The sequence below is a fragment of the Anarhichas minor genome, unplaced genomic scaffold, assembly GCF_050575085.1.
Source record: "Anarhichas minor isolate MPS153535 unplaced genomic scaffold, ASM5057508v1 ptg000126l, whole genome shotgun sequence".
Lineage (NCBI taxonomy): Eukaryota > Metazoa > Chordata > Actinopteri > Perciformes > Anarhichadidae > Anarhichas > Anarhichas minor.
This window is the reverse complement of record NW_027466572.1, coordinates 506297-530000: the sequence shown is the minus strand read 5'-3', so window position 1 is coordinate 530000 and position 23704 is coordinate 506297. Positions and strand designations below refer to the sequence as shown.

The following is a 23704-nucleotide window of genomic DNA, read 5'->3' as shown; positions in this document are numbered from 1 at the left end:
GTTTGATGAGAAGATTTAAACAGCAACAGAAGTCTAAAATAAAGAACAAAATTTGATGAATGAAAGTAAAGTTGACTTTATTTAATACGACTCAACAGAGAAAACAGAACTCAGTAGTTCTGACCTAGACAACAAGACCCCGAAGCCTTTACTTCAGTACTTCAGTAAACGGGTAGGCGGTAAATAAACTGTACTTGTATAACTGTACTTGTATAATTGTACTTGTGTTTCCTATTTCTAGTCTTCTGACCACTCAAAGCTCTTTAACACTACACGTCATCATTCACTCATTCATACACTGATGGGAGGAGCTACTATTCAAGGTGACACCTGTCCATCAGGACTAACTAACATTCATACAACATTCATACGGGAGCAATTAAAGGTTAAATGTCTTGCTCAAGGACACATTGACATGGACTAGTGGAGCCGGGGATTGAACCGACGACCCGCTCTTCCACTGAGCCACAGTCGACCCAAGAAGAACAGGCAAATCAGGCGAGATCAGAGAAACCAGGACCATGACACTAGGAAATCCCTGGACCTCTTCACAGAGAGGACGAACACAGGGTTTAAATACTGTGGCAGGTGATGGTGATGAGACAGGTGGGATCAATAAGGGGGCGGGGCAGACAATCACAGTGGCGGGAAAACACATAAAGACAGGAAGTGAAGTGACCTGAAATGAGAGGAGAGCTAAGAAACACAAAATAAAACAGGAAGTAAAGATAACTGATAAAATAAGAAAACATAACTGATTTACAGGTCGTCAAAGCTTAGAGATCATTTGATAATCAGAAGAAGAAAAAGGGGAAGCTGCAGCATCAGGGAAGAAGAACAAGAAGAACAAGAAGAGGAGAATGAGGATGAGGGGGAAAGGCTTCTTACGGTAGATTCGGAGGTCGATGTTCTTCGTGCCGTTGAAGAACGAGTTAACAAAGTGGAACGAGTATCGACCTCGATCCTCCTGACGAATCCGCCGCAGCAACAAGCTGGCCTCCGACCTGCAACCCCAACAATATATCTATAAAACTAATAACCTACAACAATAGATCTTCATATGAACAACACTAACAATAGACCTTCATATGAACAACACCAACAATAAATATCTATAAAACTAATAACCTACAACAATAGATCTTCATATGAACAACACTAACAATAGACCTTCATATGAACAACACCAACAATATATATCTATAAAACTAATAACCTATAACAATAGACCTTCATATGAACAACACCAACAATATATATCTATAAAACTAATAACCTACAACAATAGATCTTCATATGAACAACACCAACAATATATATCTATAAAACGAATAACCTACAACAATAGACCTTCATATGAACAACACTAACAATAGACCTTCATATGAACAACACCAACAATGTATATCTATACAACTAATAGCCTACAACAATGGACCTTCATATGAACAACACCAACAGTATATATCTATAAAACTAATAACCTACAACAATAGACCTTCATATGAACAACACTAACAATATACCTTCATATGAACAACACCAACAATATATATCTATAAAACTAATAACCTACAACAATAGACCTTCATATGAACAACACTAACAATAGACCTTCATATGAACAACACCAACAATAGACCTTCATATGAACAACACCAACAATATATATCTATAAAACTAATAACCTACAACAATAGACCTTCATATGAACAACACTAACAATAGACCTTCATATGAACAACACCAACAATGTATATCTATAAAACGACTAGCCTACAACAATGGACCTTCATATGAACAACACCAACAGTATATATCTATAAAACTAATAACCTACAACAATAGACCTTCATATGAACAACACTAACAATAGACCTTCATATGAACAACACCAACAATATATATCTATAAAACGAATAACCTACAACAATAGACCTTCATATGAACAACACTAACAATAGACCTTCATATGAACAACACCAACAATATATATCTATAAAACTAATAACCTACAACAATAGACCTTCATATGAACAACACCAACAGTATATATCTATAAAACTAATAACCTACAACAATAGACCTTCATATGAACAACACTAACAATAGACCTTCATATGAACAACACCAACAACATATATCTATAAAACTAATAACCTACAACAATAGACCTTCATATGAACAACACTAACAATATACCTTCATATGAACAACACCAACATTGTATATCTATAAAACGAATAACCTACAACAATGGACCTTCATATGAACAACACCAACAGTATATATCTATAAAACTAATAACCTACAACAATAGACCTTCATATGAACAACACTAACAATATACCTTCATATGAACAACACCAACAATATATATCTATAAAACGAATAACCTACAACAATAGACCTTCATATGAACAACACTAACAATAGACCTTGATATGAACAACACCAACAATATATATCTATAAAACTAATAACCTACAACAATAGACCTTCATATGAACAACACCAACAATATATATCTATAAAACTAATAACCTACAACAATAGATCTTCATATGAACAACACTAACAATAGACCTTCATATGAACAACACCAACAATATATATCTATAAAACTAATAACCTACAACAATATACCTTCATATGAACAACACTAACAATAGACCTTCATATGAACAACACCAACAATGTATATCTATAAAACTAATAGCCTACAACAATGGACCTTCATATGAACAACACCAACAGTATATATCTATAAAACTAATAACCTACAACAATAGACCTTCAGATGAACAACACTAACAATATACCTTCATATGAACAACACCAACAATATATATCTATAAAACGAATAACCTACAACAATAGACCTTCATATGAACAACACTAACAATAGACCTTCATATGAACAACACCAACAATGTATATCTATAAAACTAATAGCCTACAACAATGGACCTTCATATGAACAACACCAACAGTATATATCTATAAAACTAATAACCTACAACAATAGACCTTCATATGAACAACACTAACAATATACCTTCATATGAACAACACCAACAATATATATCTATAAAACTAATAACCTACAACAATAGACCTTCATATGAACAACACTAACAATAGACCTTCATATGAACAACACCAACAATAGACCTTCATATGAACAACACCAACAATATATATCTATAAAACTAATAACCTATAACAATAGACCTTCATATGAACACCAACAATATATATCTATAAAACTAATAACCTACAACAATAGACCTTCATATGAACAACACTAACAATAGACCTTCATATGAACAACACCAACAATAGACCTTCATATTAACAACACCAACAATGTATATCTATAAAACTAATAGCCTACAACAATGGACCTTCATATGAACAACACCAACAGTATATATCTATAAAACTAATAACCTACAACAATAGACCTTCATATGAACAACACTAATAATAGACCTTCATATGAACAACACCAACAATAGACCTTCATATGAACAACACCAACAATATATATCTATAAAACTAATAACCTATAACAATAGACCTTCATATGAACAACACCAACAATATATATCTATAAAACTAATAACCTACAACAATATACCTTCATATGAACAACACTAACAATAGACCTTCATATGAACAACACCAACAATGTATATCTATAAAACGACTAGCCTACAACAATGGACCTTCATATGAACAACACCAACAGTATATATCTATAAAACTAATAACCTACAACAATAGACCTTCATATGAACAACACTAACAATAGACCTTCATATGAACAACACCAACAATATATATCTATAAAACGAATAACCTACAACAATAGACCTTCATATGAACAACACTAACAATAGACCTTCATATGAACAACACCAACAATATATATCTATAAAACTAATAACCTACAACAATAGACCTTCATATGAACAACACCAACAGTATATATCTATAAAACTAATAACCTACAACAATAGACCTTCATATGAACAACACTAACAATAGACCTTCATATGAACAACACCAACAACATATATCTATAAAACTAATAACCTACAACAATATACCTTCATATGAACAACACTAACAATATACCTTCATATGAACAACACCAACAATGTATATCTATAAAACGAATAACCTACAACAATGGACCTTCATATGAACAACACCAACAGTATATATCTATAAAACTAATAACCTACAACAATAGACCTTCATATGAACAACACTAACAATAGACCTTCATATGAACAACACCAACAATATATATCTATAAAACGAATAACCTACAACAATAGACCTTCATATGAACAACACTAACAATAGACCTTGATATGAACAACACCAACAATATATATCTATAAAACTAATAACCTACAACAATAGACCTTCATATGAACAACACCAACAATATATATCTATAAAACTAATAACCTACAACAATAGATCTTCATATGAACAACACTAACAATAGACCTTCATATGAACAACACCAACAATGTATATCTATAAAACTAATAGCCTACAACAATGGACCTTCATATGAACAACACCAACAGTATATATCTATAAAACTAATAACCTACAACAATAGACCTTCAGATGAACAACACTAACAATATACCTTCATATGAACAACACCAACAATATATATCTGTAAAACTAATAACCTACAACAATATACCTTCATATGAACAACACTAACAATAGACCTTCATATGAACAACACCAACAATGTATATCTATAAAACTAATAGCCTACAACAATGGACCTTCATATGAACAACACCAACAGTATATATCTATAAAACTAATAACCTACAACAATAGACCTTCAGATGAACAACACTAACAATATACCTTCATATGAACAACACCAACAATATATATCTATAAAACGAATAACCTACAACAATAGACCTTCATATGAACAACACTAACAATAGACCTTCATATTAACAACACCAACAATGTATATCTATAAAACTAATAGCCTACAACAATGGACCTTCATATGAACAACACCAACAGTATATATCTATAAAACTAATAACCTACAACAATAGACCTTCATATGAACAACACTAACAATATACCTTCATATGAACAACACCAACAATATATATCTATAAAACTAATAACCTACAACAATAGACCTTCATATGAACAACACTAACAATAGACCTTCATATGAACAACACCAACAATAGACCTTCATATGAACAACACCAACAATATATATCTATAAAACTAATAACCTATAACAATAGACCTTCATATGAACAACACCAACAATATATATCTATAAAACTAATAACCTACAACAATAGACCTTCATATGAACAACACTAACAATAGACCTTCATATGAACAACACCAACAATGTATATCTATAAAACGACTAGCCTACAACAATGGACCTTCATATGAACAACACCAACAGTATATATCTATAAAACTAATAACCTACAACAATAGACCTTCATATGAACAACACTAACAATAGACCTTCATATGAACAACACCAACAATATATATCTATAAAACGAATAACCTACAACAATAGACCTTCATATGAACAACACTAACAATAGACCTTCATATGAACAACACCAACAATATATATCTATAAAACTAATAACCTACACCAATAGACCTTCATATGAACAACACCAACAGTATATATCTATAAAACTAATAACCTACAACAATAGACCTTCATATGAACAACACTAACAATAGACCTTCATATGAACAACACCAACAACATATATCTATAAAACTAATAACCTACAACAATATACCTTCATATGAACAACACTAACAATATACCTTCATATGAACAACACCAACAATGTATATCTATAAAACGAATAACCTACAACAATGGACCTTCATATGAACAACACCAACAGTATATATCTATAAAACTAATAACCTACAACAATAGACCTTCATATGAACAACACTAACAATAGACCTTCATATGAACAACACCAACAATATATATCTATAAAACGAATAACCTACAACAATAGACCTTCATATGAACAACACTAACAATATACCTTGATATGAACAACACCAACAATATATATCTATAAAACTAATAACCTACAACAATAGACCTTCATATGAACAACACCAACAATATATATCTATAAAACTGATAACCTACAACAATAGATCTTCATATGAACAACACTAACAATAGACCTTCATATGAACAACACCAACAATGTATATCTATAAAACTAATAGCCTACAACAATGGACCTTCATATGAACAACACCAACAGTATATATCTATAGAACTAATAACCTACAACAATAGACCTTCAGATGAACAACACTAACAATATACCTTCATATGAACAACACCAACAATATATATCTATAAAACGAATAACCTACAACAATAGACCTTCATATGAACAACACTAACAATATACCTTCATATGAACAACACCAACAATAGACCTTCATATGAACAACACCAACAATATATATCTATAAAACTAATAACCTATAACAATAGACCTTCATATGAACAACACCAACAATATAGATCTATAAAACTAATAACCTACAACAATAGACCTTCATATGAACAACACTAACAATAGACCTTCATATGAACAACACCAACAATGTATATCTATAAAACGAATAGCCTACAACAATGGACCTTCATATGAACAACACCAACAGTATATATATATAAAACGAATAACCTACAACAATAGACCTTCATATGAACAACACTAACAATAGACCTTCATATGAACACCAACAATATATATCTATAAAACTAATAACCTACAACAATAGACCTTCATATGAACAACACTAACAATAGACCTTCATATGAACAACACCAACAATGTATATCTATACAACGAATAACCTACAACAATATACCTTCATATGAACAACACCAACAATATATATCTATAAAACTAATAACCTACAACAATAGACCTTCATATGAACAACACTAACAATAGACCTTCATATGAACAACACCAACAATGTATATCTATAAAACTAATAGCCTACAACAATGGACCTTCATATGAACAACACCAACAGTATATATCTATAAAAATAATAACCTACAACAATAGACCTTCATATGAACAACACTAACAATAGACCTTCATATGAACAACACCAACAATATATATCTATAAAACTAATAACCTACAACAATAGACCTTCATATGAACAACACTAACAATAGACCTTCATATGAACAACACCAACAATATATATCTATAAAACTAATAACCTACAACAATAGACCTTCATATGAACAACACTAACAATAGACCTTCATATGAACAACACCAACAATGTATATCTATACAACGAATAACCTACTACAATATACCTTCATATGAACAACACCAACAATATATATCTATAAAACTAATAACCTACAACAATAGACCTTCATATGAACAACACTAACAATAGACCTTCATATGAACAACACCAACAATGTATATCTATAAAACTAATAGCCTACAACAATGGACCTTCATATGAACAACACCAACAGTATATATCTATAAAACTAATAACCTACAACAATATACCTTCATATGAACAACACCAACAATAGACCTTCATATGAACAACACCAACAATGTATATCTATAAAACGAATAGCCTCCAACAATGGACCTTCATATGAACACCAACAGTATATATCTATAAAACTAATAACCTACAACAATAGACCTTCATATGAACAACACTAACAATAGACCTTCATATGAACAACACCAACAATATATATCTATAAAACTAATAACCTACAACAATAGACCTTCATATGAACACTAACAATATACCTTCATATGAACAACACCAACAATGTATATCTATAAAACGAATAACCTACAACAATGGACCTTCATATGAACAACACCAACAGTATATATCTATAAAACTAATAACCTACAACAATAGACCTTCATATGAACAACACTAACAATAGACCTTCATATGAACAATACCAACAATATATATCTATAAAACGAATAACCTACAACAATAGACCTTCATATGAACAACACTAACAATAGACCTTGATATGAACAACACCAACAATATATATCTATAAAACTAATAACCTACAACAATAGACCTTCATATGAACAACACAAACAATATATATCTATAAAACGAATAACCTAAAACAATAGATCTTCATATGAACAACACTAACAATAGACCTTCATATGAACAACACCAACAATATATATCTATAAAACTAATAACCTACAACAATATACCTTCATATGAACAACACTAACAATAGACCTTCATATGAACAATACCAACAATATATATCTATAAAACGAATAACCTACAACAATAGACCTTCATATGAACAACACTAACAATAGACCTTGATATGAACAACACCAACAATATATATCTATAAAACTAATAACCTACAACAATAGACCTTCATATGAACAACACAAACAATATATATCTATAAAACGAATAACCTACAACAATAGATCTTCATATGAACAACACTAACAATAGACCTTCATATGAACAACACCAACAATATATATCTATAAAACTAATAACCTACAACAATATACCTTCATATGAACAACACTAACAATAGACCTTCATATGAACAACACCAACAATGTATATCTATAAAACGAATAGCCTACAACAATGGACCTTCATATGAACAACACCAACAGTATATATCTATAAAACTAATAACCTACAACAATAGACCTTCAGATGAACAACACTAACAATATACCTTCATATGAACAACACCAACAATATATATCTATAAAACTAATAACCTACAACAATATACCTTCATATGAACAACACTAACAATAGACCTTCATATGAACAACACCAACAATGTATATCTATAAAACTAATAGCCTACAACAATGGACCTTCATATGAACAACACCAACAGTATATATCTATAAAACTAATAACCTACAACAATAGACCTTCAGATGAACAACACTAACAATATACCTTCATATGAACAACACCAACAATATATATCTATAAAACGAATAACCTACAACAATAGACCTTCATATGAACAACACTAACAATAGACCTTCATATGAACAACACCAACAATGTATATCTATAAAACGACTAGCCTACAACAATGGACCTTCATATGAACAACACCAACAGTATATATCTATAAAACTAATAACCTACAACAATAGACCTTCATATGAACAACACTAACAATAGACCTTCATATGAACAACACCAACAATATATATCTATAAAACGAATAACCTACAACAATAGACCTTCATATGAACAACACTAACAATAGACCTTGATATGAACAACACCAACAATATATATCTATAAAACTAATAACCTACAACAATAGACCTTCATATGAACAACACCAACAATATATATCTATAAAACTAATAACCTACAACAATAGATCTTCATATGAACAACACTAACAATAGACCTTCATATGAACAACACCAACAATATATATCTATAAAACTAATAACCTACAACAATATACCTTCATATGAACAACACTAACAATAGACCTTCATATGAACAACACCAACAATGTATATCTATAAAACTAATAGCCTACAACAATGGACCTTCATATGAACAACACCAACAGTATATATCTATAAAACTAATAACCTACAACAATAGACCTTCAGATGAACAACACTAACAATATACCTTCATATGAACAACACCAACAATATATATCTATAAAACGAATAACCTACAACAATAGACCTTCATATGAACAACACCAACAATAGACCTTCATATGAACAACACCAACAATAGACCTTCATATGAACAACACCAACAATATCTATCTATAAAACTAATAACCTATAACAATAGACCTTCATATGAACAACACCAACAATATAGATCTATAAAACTAATAACCTACAACAATAGACCTTCATATGAACAACACTAACAATAGACCTTCATATGAACAACACCAACAATGTATATCTATAAAACGAATAGCCTACAACAATGGACCTTCATATGAACAACACCAACAGTATATATCTATAAAACGAATAACCTACAACAATAGACCTTCATATGAACAACACTAACAATAGACCTTCATATGAACACCAACAATATATATCTATAAAACTAATAACCTACAACAATAGACCTTCATATGAACAACACTAACAATAGACCTTCATATGAACAACACCAACAATGTATATCTATACAACGAATAACCTACAACAATATACCTTCATATGAACAACACCAACAATATATATCTATAAAACTAATAACCTACAACAATAGACCTTCATATGAACAACACTAACAATAGACCTTCATATGAACAACACCAACAATGTATATCTATAAAACTAATAGCCTACAACAATGGACCTTCATATGAACAACACCAACAGTATATATCTATAAAACTAATAACCTACAACAATAGACCTTCATATGAACAACACTAACAATAGACCTTCATATGAACAACACCAACAATATATATCTATAAAACTAATAACCTACAACAATAGACCTTCATATGAACAACACTAACAATAGACCTTCATATGAACAACACCAACAATATATATCTATAAAACTAATAACCTACAACAATAGACCTTCATATGAACATCACTAACAATAGACCTTCATATGAACAACACCAACAATGTATATCTATACAACGAATAACCTACAACAATATACCTTCATATGAACAACACCAACAATATATATCTATAAAACTAATAACCTACAACAATAGACCATCATATGAACAACACTAACAATAGACCTTCATATGAACAACGCCAACAATGTATATCTATAAAACTAATAGCCTACAACAATGGACCTTCATATGAACAACACCAACAGTATATATCTATAAAACTAATAACCTACAACAATAGACCTTCATATGAACAACACTAACAATAGACCTTCATATGAACAACACCAACAATATATATCTATAAAACTAATAACCTACAACAATAGACCTTCATATGAACAACACTAACAATATACCTTCATATGAACAACACTAACAATAGACCTTCATATGAACAACACCAACAATATATATCTATAAAACGAATAACCTATAACAATAGACCTTCATATGAACAACACCAACAATATAGATCTATAAAACTAATAACCTACAACAATAGACCTTCATATGAACAACACTAACAATAGACCTTTATATGAACAACACCAACAATGTATATCTATAAAACGAATAGCCTACTACAATGGACCTTCATATGAACAACACCAACAGTATATATCTATAAAACTAATAACCTACAACAATAGACCTTCATATGAACAACACTAACAATAGACATTCATATGAACAACACCAACAATGTATATCTATACAACGAATAACCTACAACAATATACCTTCATATGAACAACACCAACAATATATATCTATAAAACTAATAACCTACAACAATAGACCTTCATATGAACAACACTAACAATAGACCTTCATATGAACAACACCAACAATATATATCTATAAAACTAATAACCTACAACAATAGACCTTCATATGAACAACACTAACAATAGACCTTCATATGAACAACACCAACAATATATATCTATAAAACTAATAACCTACAACAATAGACCTTCATATGAACAACACTAACAATAGACCTTCATATGAACAACACCAACAATGTATATCTATACAACGAATAACCTACAACAATATACCTTCATATGAACAACACCAACAATATATATCTATAAAACTAATAACCTACAACAATAGACCTTCATATGAACAACACTAACAATAGACCTTCATATGAACAACACCAACAATATATATCTATAAAACTAATAGCCTACAACAATGGACCTTCATATGAACAACACTAACAATATACCTTCATATGAACAACACTAATAATAGACCTTCATATGAACAACACCAACAATATATATCTATAAAACGAATAACCTATAACAATAGACCTTCATATGAACAACACCAACAATATAGATCTATAAAACTAATAACCTACAACAATAGACCTTCATATGAACAACACTAACAATAGACCTTCATATGAACAACACCAACAATGTATATCTATAAAACGAATAGCCTACTACAATGGACCTTCATATGAACAACACCAACAGTATATATCTATAAAACGAATAACCTACAACAATAGACCTTCATATGAACAACACTAACAATAGACCTTCATATGAACAACACCAACAATATATATCTATAAAACTAATAACCTACAACAATAGACCTTCATATGAACAACACTAACAATAGACCTTCATATGAACAACACCAACAATATATATCTATAAAACTAATAACCTACAACAATAGACCTTCATATGAACAACACTAACAATAGACCTTCATATGAACAACACCAACAATGTATATCTATACAACGAATAACCTACAACAATAGACCTTCATATGAACAACACCAACAATATATATCTATAAAACTAATAACCTACAACAATAGACCTTCATATGAACAACACTAACAATAGACCTTCATATGAACAACACCAACAATGTATATCTATAAAACTAATAGCCTACAACAATGGACCTTCATATGAACAACACCAACAGTATATATCTATAAAACTAATAACCTACAACAATAGACCTTCATATGAACAACACTAACAATAGACCTTCATATGAACAACACCAACAATATATATCTATAAAACTAATAACCTACAACAATAGACCTTCATATGAACAACACTAACAATAGACCTTCATATGAACAACACCAACAATATATATCTATAAAACTAATAACCTACAACAATAGACCTTCATATGAACAACACTAACAATAGACCTTCATATGAACAACACCAACAATGTATATCTATACAACGAATAACCTACAACAATATACCTTCATATGAACAACACCAACAATATATATCTATAAAACTAATAACCTACAACAATAGACCTTCATATGAACAACACTAACAATAGACCTTCATATGAACAACACCAACAATGTATATCTATAAAACTAATAGCCTACAACAATGGACCTTCATATGAACAACACCAACAGTATATATCTATAAAACTAATAACCTACAACAATAGACCTTCATATGAACAACACTAACAATAGACCTTCATATGAACAACACCAACAATATATATCTATAAAACTAATAACCTACAACAATAGACCTTCATATGAACAACACTAACAATATACCTTCATATGAACAACACTAACAATAGACCTTCATATGAACAACACCAACAATATATATCTATAAAACTAATAACCTACAACAATAGACCTTCATATGAACAACACTAACAATAGACCTTCATATGAACAACACCAACAATGTACAGTGCATCTGGAAAGTATTCACAGCGCTTCACTTTTTCCACATTTTGTTATGTTACAGCCTTATTCCAAAATGGATTAAATTCATTATTTTCCTCAACATTCTATACACAACAACCCATAATGACAAAGTGAAAACTGTTTTTTGCTAATTTTTGCAAATCTATCAAAAATAAAGAACGAAAACATAACATGTACATAAGTATTCACAGCCTTTGCTCAATACTTTGTTGAAGCACCTTTGGCAGCAATTACAGCCTCAAGTCTTCTTGGGTATGATTCCACAAGCTTGGCACACCTATTTCTGGGCAGTTTCTCCCATTCTTCTTCGCAGAACCTCTCAAGTTCCATCAGGTTGGATGGGGAGCGTCGGTGCACAGCCATTTTCAGATCTCTCCAGAGATGTTCAATCGGGTTCAAGTCAGGGCTCTGGCTGGGCCACTCAAGGACATTCACAGAGTTGTCCCGAAGCCACTCCTTTGTTATCTTGGCTGTGTGCTTCGGGTCGTTGTCCTGTTGGAAGATGAACCGTCGCCCCAGTCTGAGGTCCAGAGCGCTCTGGAGCATGTTTTCATCGAGGACGTCTCTGTACATTGCTGCATTCATCTTTCCCTCAATCCTGACTAGTCTCCCAGTTCCTCCCGCTGAAAAAATCCCCACAGCATGATGCTGCCACCACCATGCTTCACTGTAGGGATGGTATTGGCCAGGTGATAAGCAGTGCCTGGTTTCCTCCAGACATGACGCTTAGCATTCAGGCCAAAGAGTTCAATCTTTGTTTCATCAGACCAGAGAATTTTGTTTCTCATGGTCTGAGAGTCCTTCAGGTGCCTTTTTGCAAACTCCAGGCGGGCTGTCATGTGCTTTTTACTGAGGAGTGGCTTCCGTCTGGCCACTCTACCAAACAGGCCTGATTTGTGGAGTGCTGCAGAGATGGTTGTCCTTCTGGAAGGTTCTCCTCTCTTCATGACAACCCACTTTGTCATTATGGGTTGTTATGTGTAGAATGTTGAGGAAAATAATGAATTTAATCCATTTTGGAATAAGGCTGTAACATAACAAAATGTGGAAAAAGTGAAGCGCTGTGAATACTTTCCGGATGCACTGTATATCTATAAAACGAATAACCTACAACAATAGACCTTCATATGAACAACACTAACAATAGACCTTCATATGAACAACACCAACAATATATATCTATAAAACTAATAACCTACAACAATAGACCTTCATATGAACAACACTAACAATATACCTTCATATGAACAACACTAACAATAGACCTTCATATGAACAACACCAACAATAGACCTTCATATGAACAACACCAACAATATATATCTATAAAACTAATAACCTATAACAATAGACCTTCATATGAACACCAACAATATATATCTATAAAACTAATAACCTATAACAATAGACCTTCATATGAACAACACTAACAATAGACCTTCATATGAACAACACTGTAAGAGCCATTTTGTTGTTTTTGTTTTTGTACAACCTCCCACCACACGGGGGCGTAGTGCCGGTGTGAATCAGGGCACAGGTAATATAATCAGTGGGGTCTTTGGACACAGGTTGTTGCTAATAGGCAGAAGCAAACAGTTTTTGACCGTGCACATTTAACGAATGTAAATGTTATGATTTATTGGTTTATGGAGAAAATGCATAACTGAAGAGAAAGTGGTGGAACTCTGATTATGTGAGAAATAAAATGCCTATATTGGAAAATGGACTTTGTTATTTATGGCACGCGTCAGAACAAACATTTCAGCAACCGTAGTGACTTTTTATTGGGAAGCAACGGTCACTACAAACACTAACAATAGACCTTCATATGAACAACACTGACAATAGGCCTTCATATGAACAACACCAACAATATATATCTATAAAACTAATAACCTATAACAATAGACCTTCATATGAACAACACTAACAATAGACCTTCATATGAACAACACCAACAATATATATCTATATAACTAATAACCTATAACAATAGAACTTCATATCAACAGCACCTCCTCATGGTGGTGCAGCAGGTCTACAAATGTGAGAATGCTAGCGTGTGTTTGTTAGCATGCTAACCTGTAGCCGTTAGGAGCGTAGCGCTCCTGGTACACCGTATAGTTGTTATTATTGACGTGTGTCGTCGTCGTCCAGCACTGGCTCCTGATTGGAGGATACGCTTCGATCACAAAGGTCAACGTCACATCTCGACCTTCGTACACCTCCACCGTGCTACCGCCGCTAACATTAGCACCGCTAGCCCCATTCACATCCAGTTGATTGGTGCTAAAGTTAGCAAGAATTTTTCCATTCACTTCGAGGGTACCGCTGCTAACGTTAGCTTCTAGCTCTCCTTGCACCTCCGTTAGCATGCTGCTAACATTAGCACCCAGGCTGTCATTGACCTCTATGGTCTTAGCATTAGCGTTAGCTTGATGCATCGGCTGCAGGTAGATCCTCAGGTAGGCACGGTCTGGTGAGGAAGACGATGAAGAGGAGAGACAGTTAATATTAAGTCTCTCCATCATTATGCTTATAGGCTCATTTGATAGATTCTCTTACCCAGAACCCTGAGCTGTGTGGTGTCCGTGGCGGCCCCCGCCTCGTTGACAGCGGTACAGGTGTAGGTGCCACCGTGAGTCCGACTGACAGATGAGACCCTAACGGTGCTGTTGATGTACAGGCGGCGGTTGATATAGCGATAGCTGGCATTGACATTATGCGTCTGGAAGGAAACCAAAGAACCGATGAATATAAAAAACAGAAAGTCTGTCGTGGGTGAAGACGAGCAGGTGACGTCTGACCTTTGTGTTCGGGTGGTTCCAGGTGACGTTGTAGAAATGGTTGGGGTTACTGGTCAGACAGGTGACCTCAAAGGTCTCTCCTTCCAGACGCACCGAGTGATGCTGACTGACGGACAGGGAGGGAGGATGACGTAGCCCTGCAGACAGACAGGCAGACAGATACGAGGTAGACAGAGAGGTCATTGGGGGACAGACAGCTAGAAATGTAAATCAGATGGCAGAAGACAGACAGGTCTTACTGGACACCACCACCAGGTTGACAGATGTGGATCTGAACTGCTTTCCGTCCTTCCAGCCGGAACAAACGTATCGTCCTCTGAACGACGTCTGCAGGTCTTGGACCAGGGCTCCTTTCTTAGGGTCAAACGTCACGTTCATGCCCTGGGGCAGGCCCCGCCCCATGGCCCCGGGGGTGTCTGCCGATTGGAGGCTGAGGTCGGTGACAGACGGGTCGGTGAGCAGACACCTGAACAGGAAGTCCTGGCCCTCCTTGAGAGAAGGGCTGGCGCGAGGTGTGACGAACACACTGGAGGTGTCATCTGGGTCTGTGAGAGAGATGCATTGTGGGATACCGAGGTCATTTTTAACAGATGATGAATGCTACAAAAAAGAGTCTCGACAAGTCTATGAAATCTGACTCCAGCTCAATACTTTGAAGACTAAGAGGACTTGTTTGGATCCAGCCCCGGGGGGCGTGACCTCAGCTGATCTTACCTGTGAAATACAGGTGTATCCAGGTGTCCAGGTGTTTCAGGCTCTGGTTGGTGTACCCACAGCTGTAGGTTCCAGTGTGTCTGGGGTGTGACTTCCTGACCTCCACTGGGTTCGGCAGTCTGTCCCAGTAGAGGAGATTGAGCGCGGTGCTGGTCCAACGGACCGAACCGGTGCCATGACAGCTGAGGTTGAAGGCAGAGCCGGCGGTCAGAGGAACCTCGGTTTGGTTTGGCTGGAAGATGGAGTTCAGATGGATCGACGGAGGATCCGGATCGTCTGGAACAAACAAACAGTAACATCAGTTTAACAGCAACTCAAAACAAAAACACCACATGACCACGCCCACATGTGGTGACCACGCCCACTTGGTATGACCACGCCCACATGTGGTGTTGTTTATGGCTCTGATAAACTTTTCTCTCTTTAGTTTGAGGAGCTTTTACAGAGTCGAGCTTCTGGAACAAAAGCATTTGATTTTTTCTCTCCAGGTTCCTCGCGACTACATGTCAGAGGAAATTAGCATAAAGGTGAACCTCCACTAGACTACCTGTTCAGGTAAACTTTACAGCACAAAGACACGGTTAGAGACCAGCTGGTGAATGTGTTGGACAATTTAGCAGCTAAAAAGTATATTAATAATAATAATAATAATTAGTGCTGGGCAACGATTAAAATATTTAATCGCGATTAATCGCATGAATTTTTTGCGATTAATCTCATTGTTATGGTAAAGTTCAATAATGAATTCAAAAGTAGTGTATTGCGCACTTTTATTTTAAAAGTACTGCTATATCAACTAAAGGGCAATAACATTTGGTTCACGAGATGCAGGTAGCATGTTTTATACTTAATGTGAATATAATTCATACTTTGTTGGCATCTTATTCTGAAAACCGGATGTTCGTCTAAAGAAACCGGATGTTGTCTCACATTAATGTTTCTGCTAACTTTCAAAGTCCTTCGATCGCTCCTGATCTGCGCCGTTTAAATGCGTTTACGGTGAATTTCAGGATATAGGTGTAGTAAAGTGTAAATGTCTGCTGAGTTGACCACTGAGATCTGAGTGTCTGCTGACTTTACCGCAGCGATGTCCAGTAGTCTCCAGGGAGAGCAACAGCTGGTGCAGCTTCTCTCTTTATTTCTGCCCCCTCCCCCCCTCGACCAGAAGCGGAAGTCGCCTTTTCTCTACGGCAGCCCTGAAGGGACATATCATCTCCAATACAAAACGATAAACATGAGACAGTCTGTTACAATAATAATAAATTTAAAATACTTACCTGTTTTTTTTTGTTGTTTTTTAATTATTATTATTATTTTTTTTTTTTCCCATCTCAAAAGGCTCAAGGACATACACACACACACGTTCACACACACACACACACACACACACACACACTATAGGATGTTTGCTGGCTTTTATCCCACTATTCTTGTCATCATCTTGTTGTTATGTATATGTATTGTCTCTTGTCTTTCAATAAAAAAATAAAATAAAATAAAATGTATTATAATAAATTTAAAAAATGCGTTAACGCATGATAAAATAATTGTCGGCGTTAATTAATGAATGCGTTAACGCGAAATTAACGCGTTAACTTGCCCAGCACTAATAATAATAAATAAAACATGAATAATTTTAGTGTCCCAAAGTGTTGAGTTATTTAGAGGTTTTGTTCGTGATGTTTATGACGTGTTTTATGTTACGTTGTTTACATTTTACTTAGTTTACTTACTTTAAGCCGAACCAGGTTGTTCTTCTTAAACCTAACTAAGTGCTTTTGTTTGAATTCACAACTTTACTTTAACTTTAATAAGAACTTCAGCTCTAGAAAATGATCTGACATCCTATTCTTTATGGAGTTGAGGCATTTTCTTCAACATTTCGAGCCTTAAACTTAATGTATAATTGAATATCGTCTCCATAATAATGGTAGAAGATATGTTTAAAATGACTCATCATTACATTTCTGCCCAAGCATGTAGAGAGAGAACCACATCGGACCAGGACAGAACCTTGAGGAACACCACAGTAACAACAATAATAATCATAATATATAATATAATATACTTGAATACACAGAAACACAACCACTCGATGGAGGATAAAACTACTTTATTTTTTTAAAGATGGAACAGGAAATACGAGTGAAATCACAACAAAAAAAGAAGTTCCAACCCAAGCTGTTGATTTAATGAAACATGTTTTTATATTTAAACAATTCTCTGATTCTTGATCTAAGAAAAAAATATTATAAATGTGTTTTTGTGTTTAAATCTATCAGCATACTATAAATAATTAGTATTGATTAAAAGGTTAGATGTTAACTGGTTAGCTGGATCTCATTGGCTGCTTTTGGAGAATCAGAGGCACTCATTGGCTGGCAGCAGGTTTCTTGGTGATCTCCTGCAGATGGGTGGCGATGCGTGACGTCTGCAGAAGTAAAGCTTGGTGGTTTTCAACCAGCAGACTCTGGTGACGAGCCAAATTCTGCAGATCCTGGATCTGCTGTGAACCCTGAGGACAGATTAGTTTAGGTTAGATTAGTTAAACTGGATCAGACTAGATGTCGAGATAGTAAATATGTGATCTTGGAACAGTTCAGGTTGATTATTAGAATATTTCTTTAGATCAGATCAGATTAGACCAGATGTATTAAGTCTGGATCCAGACTTTATGTATCTGACATGGGACACAGCTAAAATAATCCTATCTAACTTTATCTAAACTCAACTAAACTAAACCTGTGATAAACTAAACCTTATCTAAACTAATCCTGAGATAAACTCAATTAAACCAGAGATAATCTGAAGAAAATCGTACCTAAAATAAACCTGTGATAAATTAAAATAAACATTATCTAATCTAAACCTGAGGTAAAAAGCTAAACCTGAGATGTACTAAAACTGAGATAAACTACACTAAACATTGTCCAAACTAAACCTGGGCTATACATAACTAAACCTTATCTAAACTAAACCCAAGATAAATTAGACTAAACCTTCTCTAAACTTCAACTAAATCTGAGATAAACTAAATCCTATTGCAACCTGAGATTAACTAAACGTTATCGAAACTAAAACTAAAGTAATCTTAACTAAACCTCATCTAAAATAAACTAAACCTGAGATAAACCAGATTAAACCTTAACTAAACCTGGTATGAACTAAACCTGAGATGAACTAAACTTTATCTCAATTTAAACTAACCTAAAGTAGACCCACCTGAGTTCCCAGAGTGCCGAGCAGTTGCACCACTTGGACCTGGCCCCTGGCGGCCTCTTTCTGGACCAGGACCAGCTGTGTGAGGAGATCCAGGACCTCCTTCCTCCACAGAGCGTCCAGCTGCTGATCCTGGACCAGCTCCAACAGCCGGGTGGGCGGGGCGTCGTCCAATTGGACGGGTGACTGGGCGGCGCCCATCGTCATGGCAGCAGGCGGGTTGTCATGGTGATCACCTGCAGTGAAGACGACTGAAGTCAGAACTTCAGTTCTTACTCGACACCTACAGCTTTCACTGATTTTCAGAATAAAGGTCCGTAAATTTAGAGTTCAAGAGAGTTAAAGGTGTGTTTGCTTTGATTGACAGGTGTCTCAGCCAATGGTTGACAAACACTGCAGCCACGTTTTATTATTTTAAGCTTGTTTCACACTAAAAGGAAGCGTAACCATTTGTCCTGGCACAGCAGGCCTGAGTTAATAAATACCACCTGAACATCACCTGAACATCACCTGAAAAAATCATCTGGGTTGGGTTCACCTTCAAGTCATCTGGTCCAAGCTGGTCCAGGTAACATGCAGTCGGTCCAGGTGACATGAAGCTGGTACAGGTGACATGATTCGGTTCAGGTTTCATGATATGCAGCATATGGGACTTGAAGTCAATCCTGGTTTCATGGTCCAGGTGGCTTTAAGCCCATCCAGGTGACCTGAAGTTGGTTCAGGTGACTTGTAGTAGATCCAGGTGACATGAAGTTTGTCAAAGTGACGTTTAGCTGGTCCAGGTGACATGTAGGTAGCCAGGTGACATGGTCCAGGTAAATTGAAGCTGGTGCAGGTCAGATGAAGTTGGTCCAGGTCAGTTGAAGTTGGTCCAGGTAACATGAAGTTGGTGCAGATAAGTTGAAGTTGGTCCAGGTAAAATGAAACTGGTCCAGATAAGTTGAAGTTGGTCCAGGTAAAATGAAGCTGGTCCAGGTAACATGAAGCTGGTCCAGGTATCATAAGGTGTTCCAGGTGACATTAAGGTTTTTCACATGACACTAAGATGTTCCAGGTAACACTAAGATGTTCCATGTGATATTAACATGTTCCAGGTAACACTAAGTTGGTCCAGGCGACATTAAGGTGTTCCAGGTGATATTAAGGTGTTCCAGGTGACACTAAGGTCTACCAGGTGACATTAAGTCGGTCCATCAATGTTGAGGTTGAACCTTTTTAATGAGCCGAAGCTCTGAAGCATAAAAACAGGATCAGAAGTAAAACCTCTTCCTTAATCAGACAGATCCTTTAAACAACATCACAAAGGAGAAGTTGTGTAACTTCAGAGTTTCATTTGTGACTCACAGCTCAATGTTTCACAGCAGGACTTAATTATTATTAAATGATTATTAATGGGTTAAATATGTGAAAAGTACTGCTGTATATTTATTAAAGAGAAACTATACACAAAACACATGATGTGAAGGTAATTTCTCTGCAGGGTCAGTGAACACAACATATGAGCTGCTGTATATTTATATATATATAAATATATATATATATATTTATATATATTTAAATATATAGTATTAGTATATGGTAGTAGTATGACGTCCTTTTGATTGATTAGTTAGTTTTTCAACAGATTCTCACATAATAGTTTGCTAGAGTTTCGTCATTTTAAAGTCCAGTTCAGAGGTTTTGTGTGTGTGTGTGTGTGTGTGAGGGGGGGGGGGGGGGGGGGGGGGGGTCAGGAAACACATTTTCTACAGAGACCACAAGACACACTCATTATCCCGTGTGTGAGTGTGTGTGTGTGTGAGGGTCTCTCTCTTTCTCTCACTTCCTCGTCTCACTTCTTCTTTGTTGACGACGGTGGGAGTGGTGAAGGAACTGGTTACCAAGGCAATGTGTTTACATCCACTGACCTCTCTTATGGGTAGTAGTAGTTGTAGTACTAGTAGCAGTAGACTTTCAATAAGTAGTAGTAGTGGATGTAGTCATAGTAACAGAACTAGTAGTAGCAGTTGTAGTAGCGGGGCTGGTAGTAGTAGTAGTAGAAGTAGTAGTAGTAGTGGTAGAAGTAGTAGTAGTAGTAGTAGTAGTCGTAGTAGAAGTAGTAGTAGTAGTAGTCGTAGTAGAAGAAGTAGTAGTAGTAGTGGTAGAGTAGTAGTAGTAGTAGTAGAAGTATAGTAGTAGTAGTAGTAGTTGTAGTAGAAGTAGTAGTAGTCGTAGTCGTAGTAGAATAAGTAGTAGTTGTAGTGGTAGAAGTAGTAGTAGTAGTAATAGTAGTAGTGTATCTAATTATCTTTTTCAGCAACTTGTAAACAAATATTAAAAGTATTTTTGAAACATGTTTGGATGTCAGAAGGTCACAAGTTCAGAACTCTTTATTAATAATGACAACTTCAGATTATTGATTTGTTTTGATCACCATTTCCACACTTTTCTGTTTCCACAAACAAAAACATTGAAATACTTCTCTGCATCCAACAGCTGATAAAACAACCTAAAATCTACAGAATGATAATAGTAATGATCATAATGATATTAATGATAATAATTATTATAATAATGATATTAATGATGATACGAATGATGATAATAATAATGATTATAGTAATGATAATAATGATGATAATATTGATAACAATGATAATAATGATGATAATAATAAATATAAATATTTTACATTTTGTTCTTTAAAGTCTGTGTGAAGAGTTATTATATGCTAGTAAACATTTAATAGGCCTCAATAAACAGTCATTAAGTGTTTATTACAGTAAAAATAATTGAGGGAATATTGAGGATTGTATGAGCGTTAAAATGTTATTAGAAGTTTATAAATGATGATGTATTAATATTAAAGATACAGAGTTATAGCTGACAGCAGTTTATGTTTGTTTTGTTTACACAAACAGATTATTTCTGTTTCTGTTATTGTTTAACATCACGTATTTATTAATGGACGTATACATCGATATTAGAACATTTAAACCCAACATGAATCATATTGTTGAGAGATAATGTTTCATTATCAAGATAATAAACCACTAATAAATCATTAGTAGATGTGTAATAAACAGTTAATAAAGACTTTTTCGTTTTCTGACCTTCAGCAGAGCAGCAGCAGCTGAGGGCGATCGACAGCAGCAGAGAATAGACTTTCATCTCTCTCTCTCTGTTGTTCTTCAGACTTTTTCAAGTCAAACTGAAGGAGACAACTTCCTCTCAGCAACATAACGCCACCCACCAAGCTCCTCCCTCTTCTACCACAAACCCCCGCCCCCCACACACCAAGCAACATCAACATATCTGGAGATACGTGGTTTTCACTGGACAGGAGGGAAATGAAAAGATGTCGTATAATATAAAGTACAACATCTACCTCTGAGATGTAGTACATTTAAAAGTACAATATTTAACTCTGAC

General features: G+C 34.5%; 1 protein-coding gene across 1 annotated transcript in view; it reads right to left on the bottom strand.

Annotated features, from left to right (window-relative positions):
• csf1rb (colony stimulating factor 1 receptor, b) overlaps window positions 1-23472 on the bottom strand; it is a 37178-nt gene extending 13706 nt beyond the window's left edge. Inside the window, exons 1-7 of the mRNA XM_076083291.1 lie at window positions 23386-23472; window positions 17075-17350; window positions 16600-16905; window positions 16361-16497; window positions 16119-16281; window positions 15636-16029; window positions 889-1004 (exon numbers count right to left, since the gene is read on the bottom strand). Coding sequence (XP_075939406.1) covers window positions 889-1004; window positions 15636-16029; window positions 16119-16281; window positions 16361-16497; window positions 16600-16905; window positions 17075-17350; window positions 23386-23443 — 1450 coding nt within the window. The 5' untranslated portion in view covers window positions 23444-23472. The remainder of the gene's footprint in view (window positions 1-888; window positions 1005-15635; window positions 16030-16118; window positions 16282-16360; window positions 16498-16599; window positions 16906-17074; window positions 17351-23385) is intronic.
• Window positions 23473-23704: the final 232 nt, after the last annotated feature.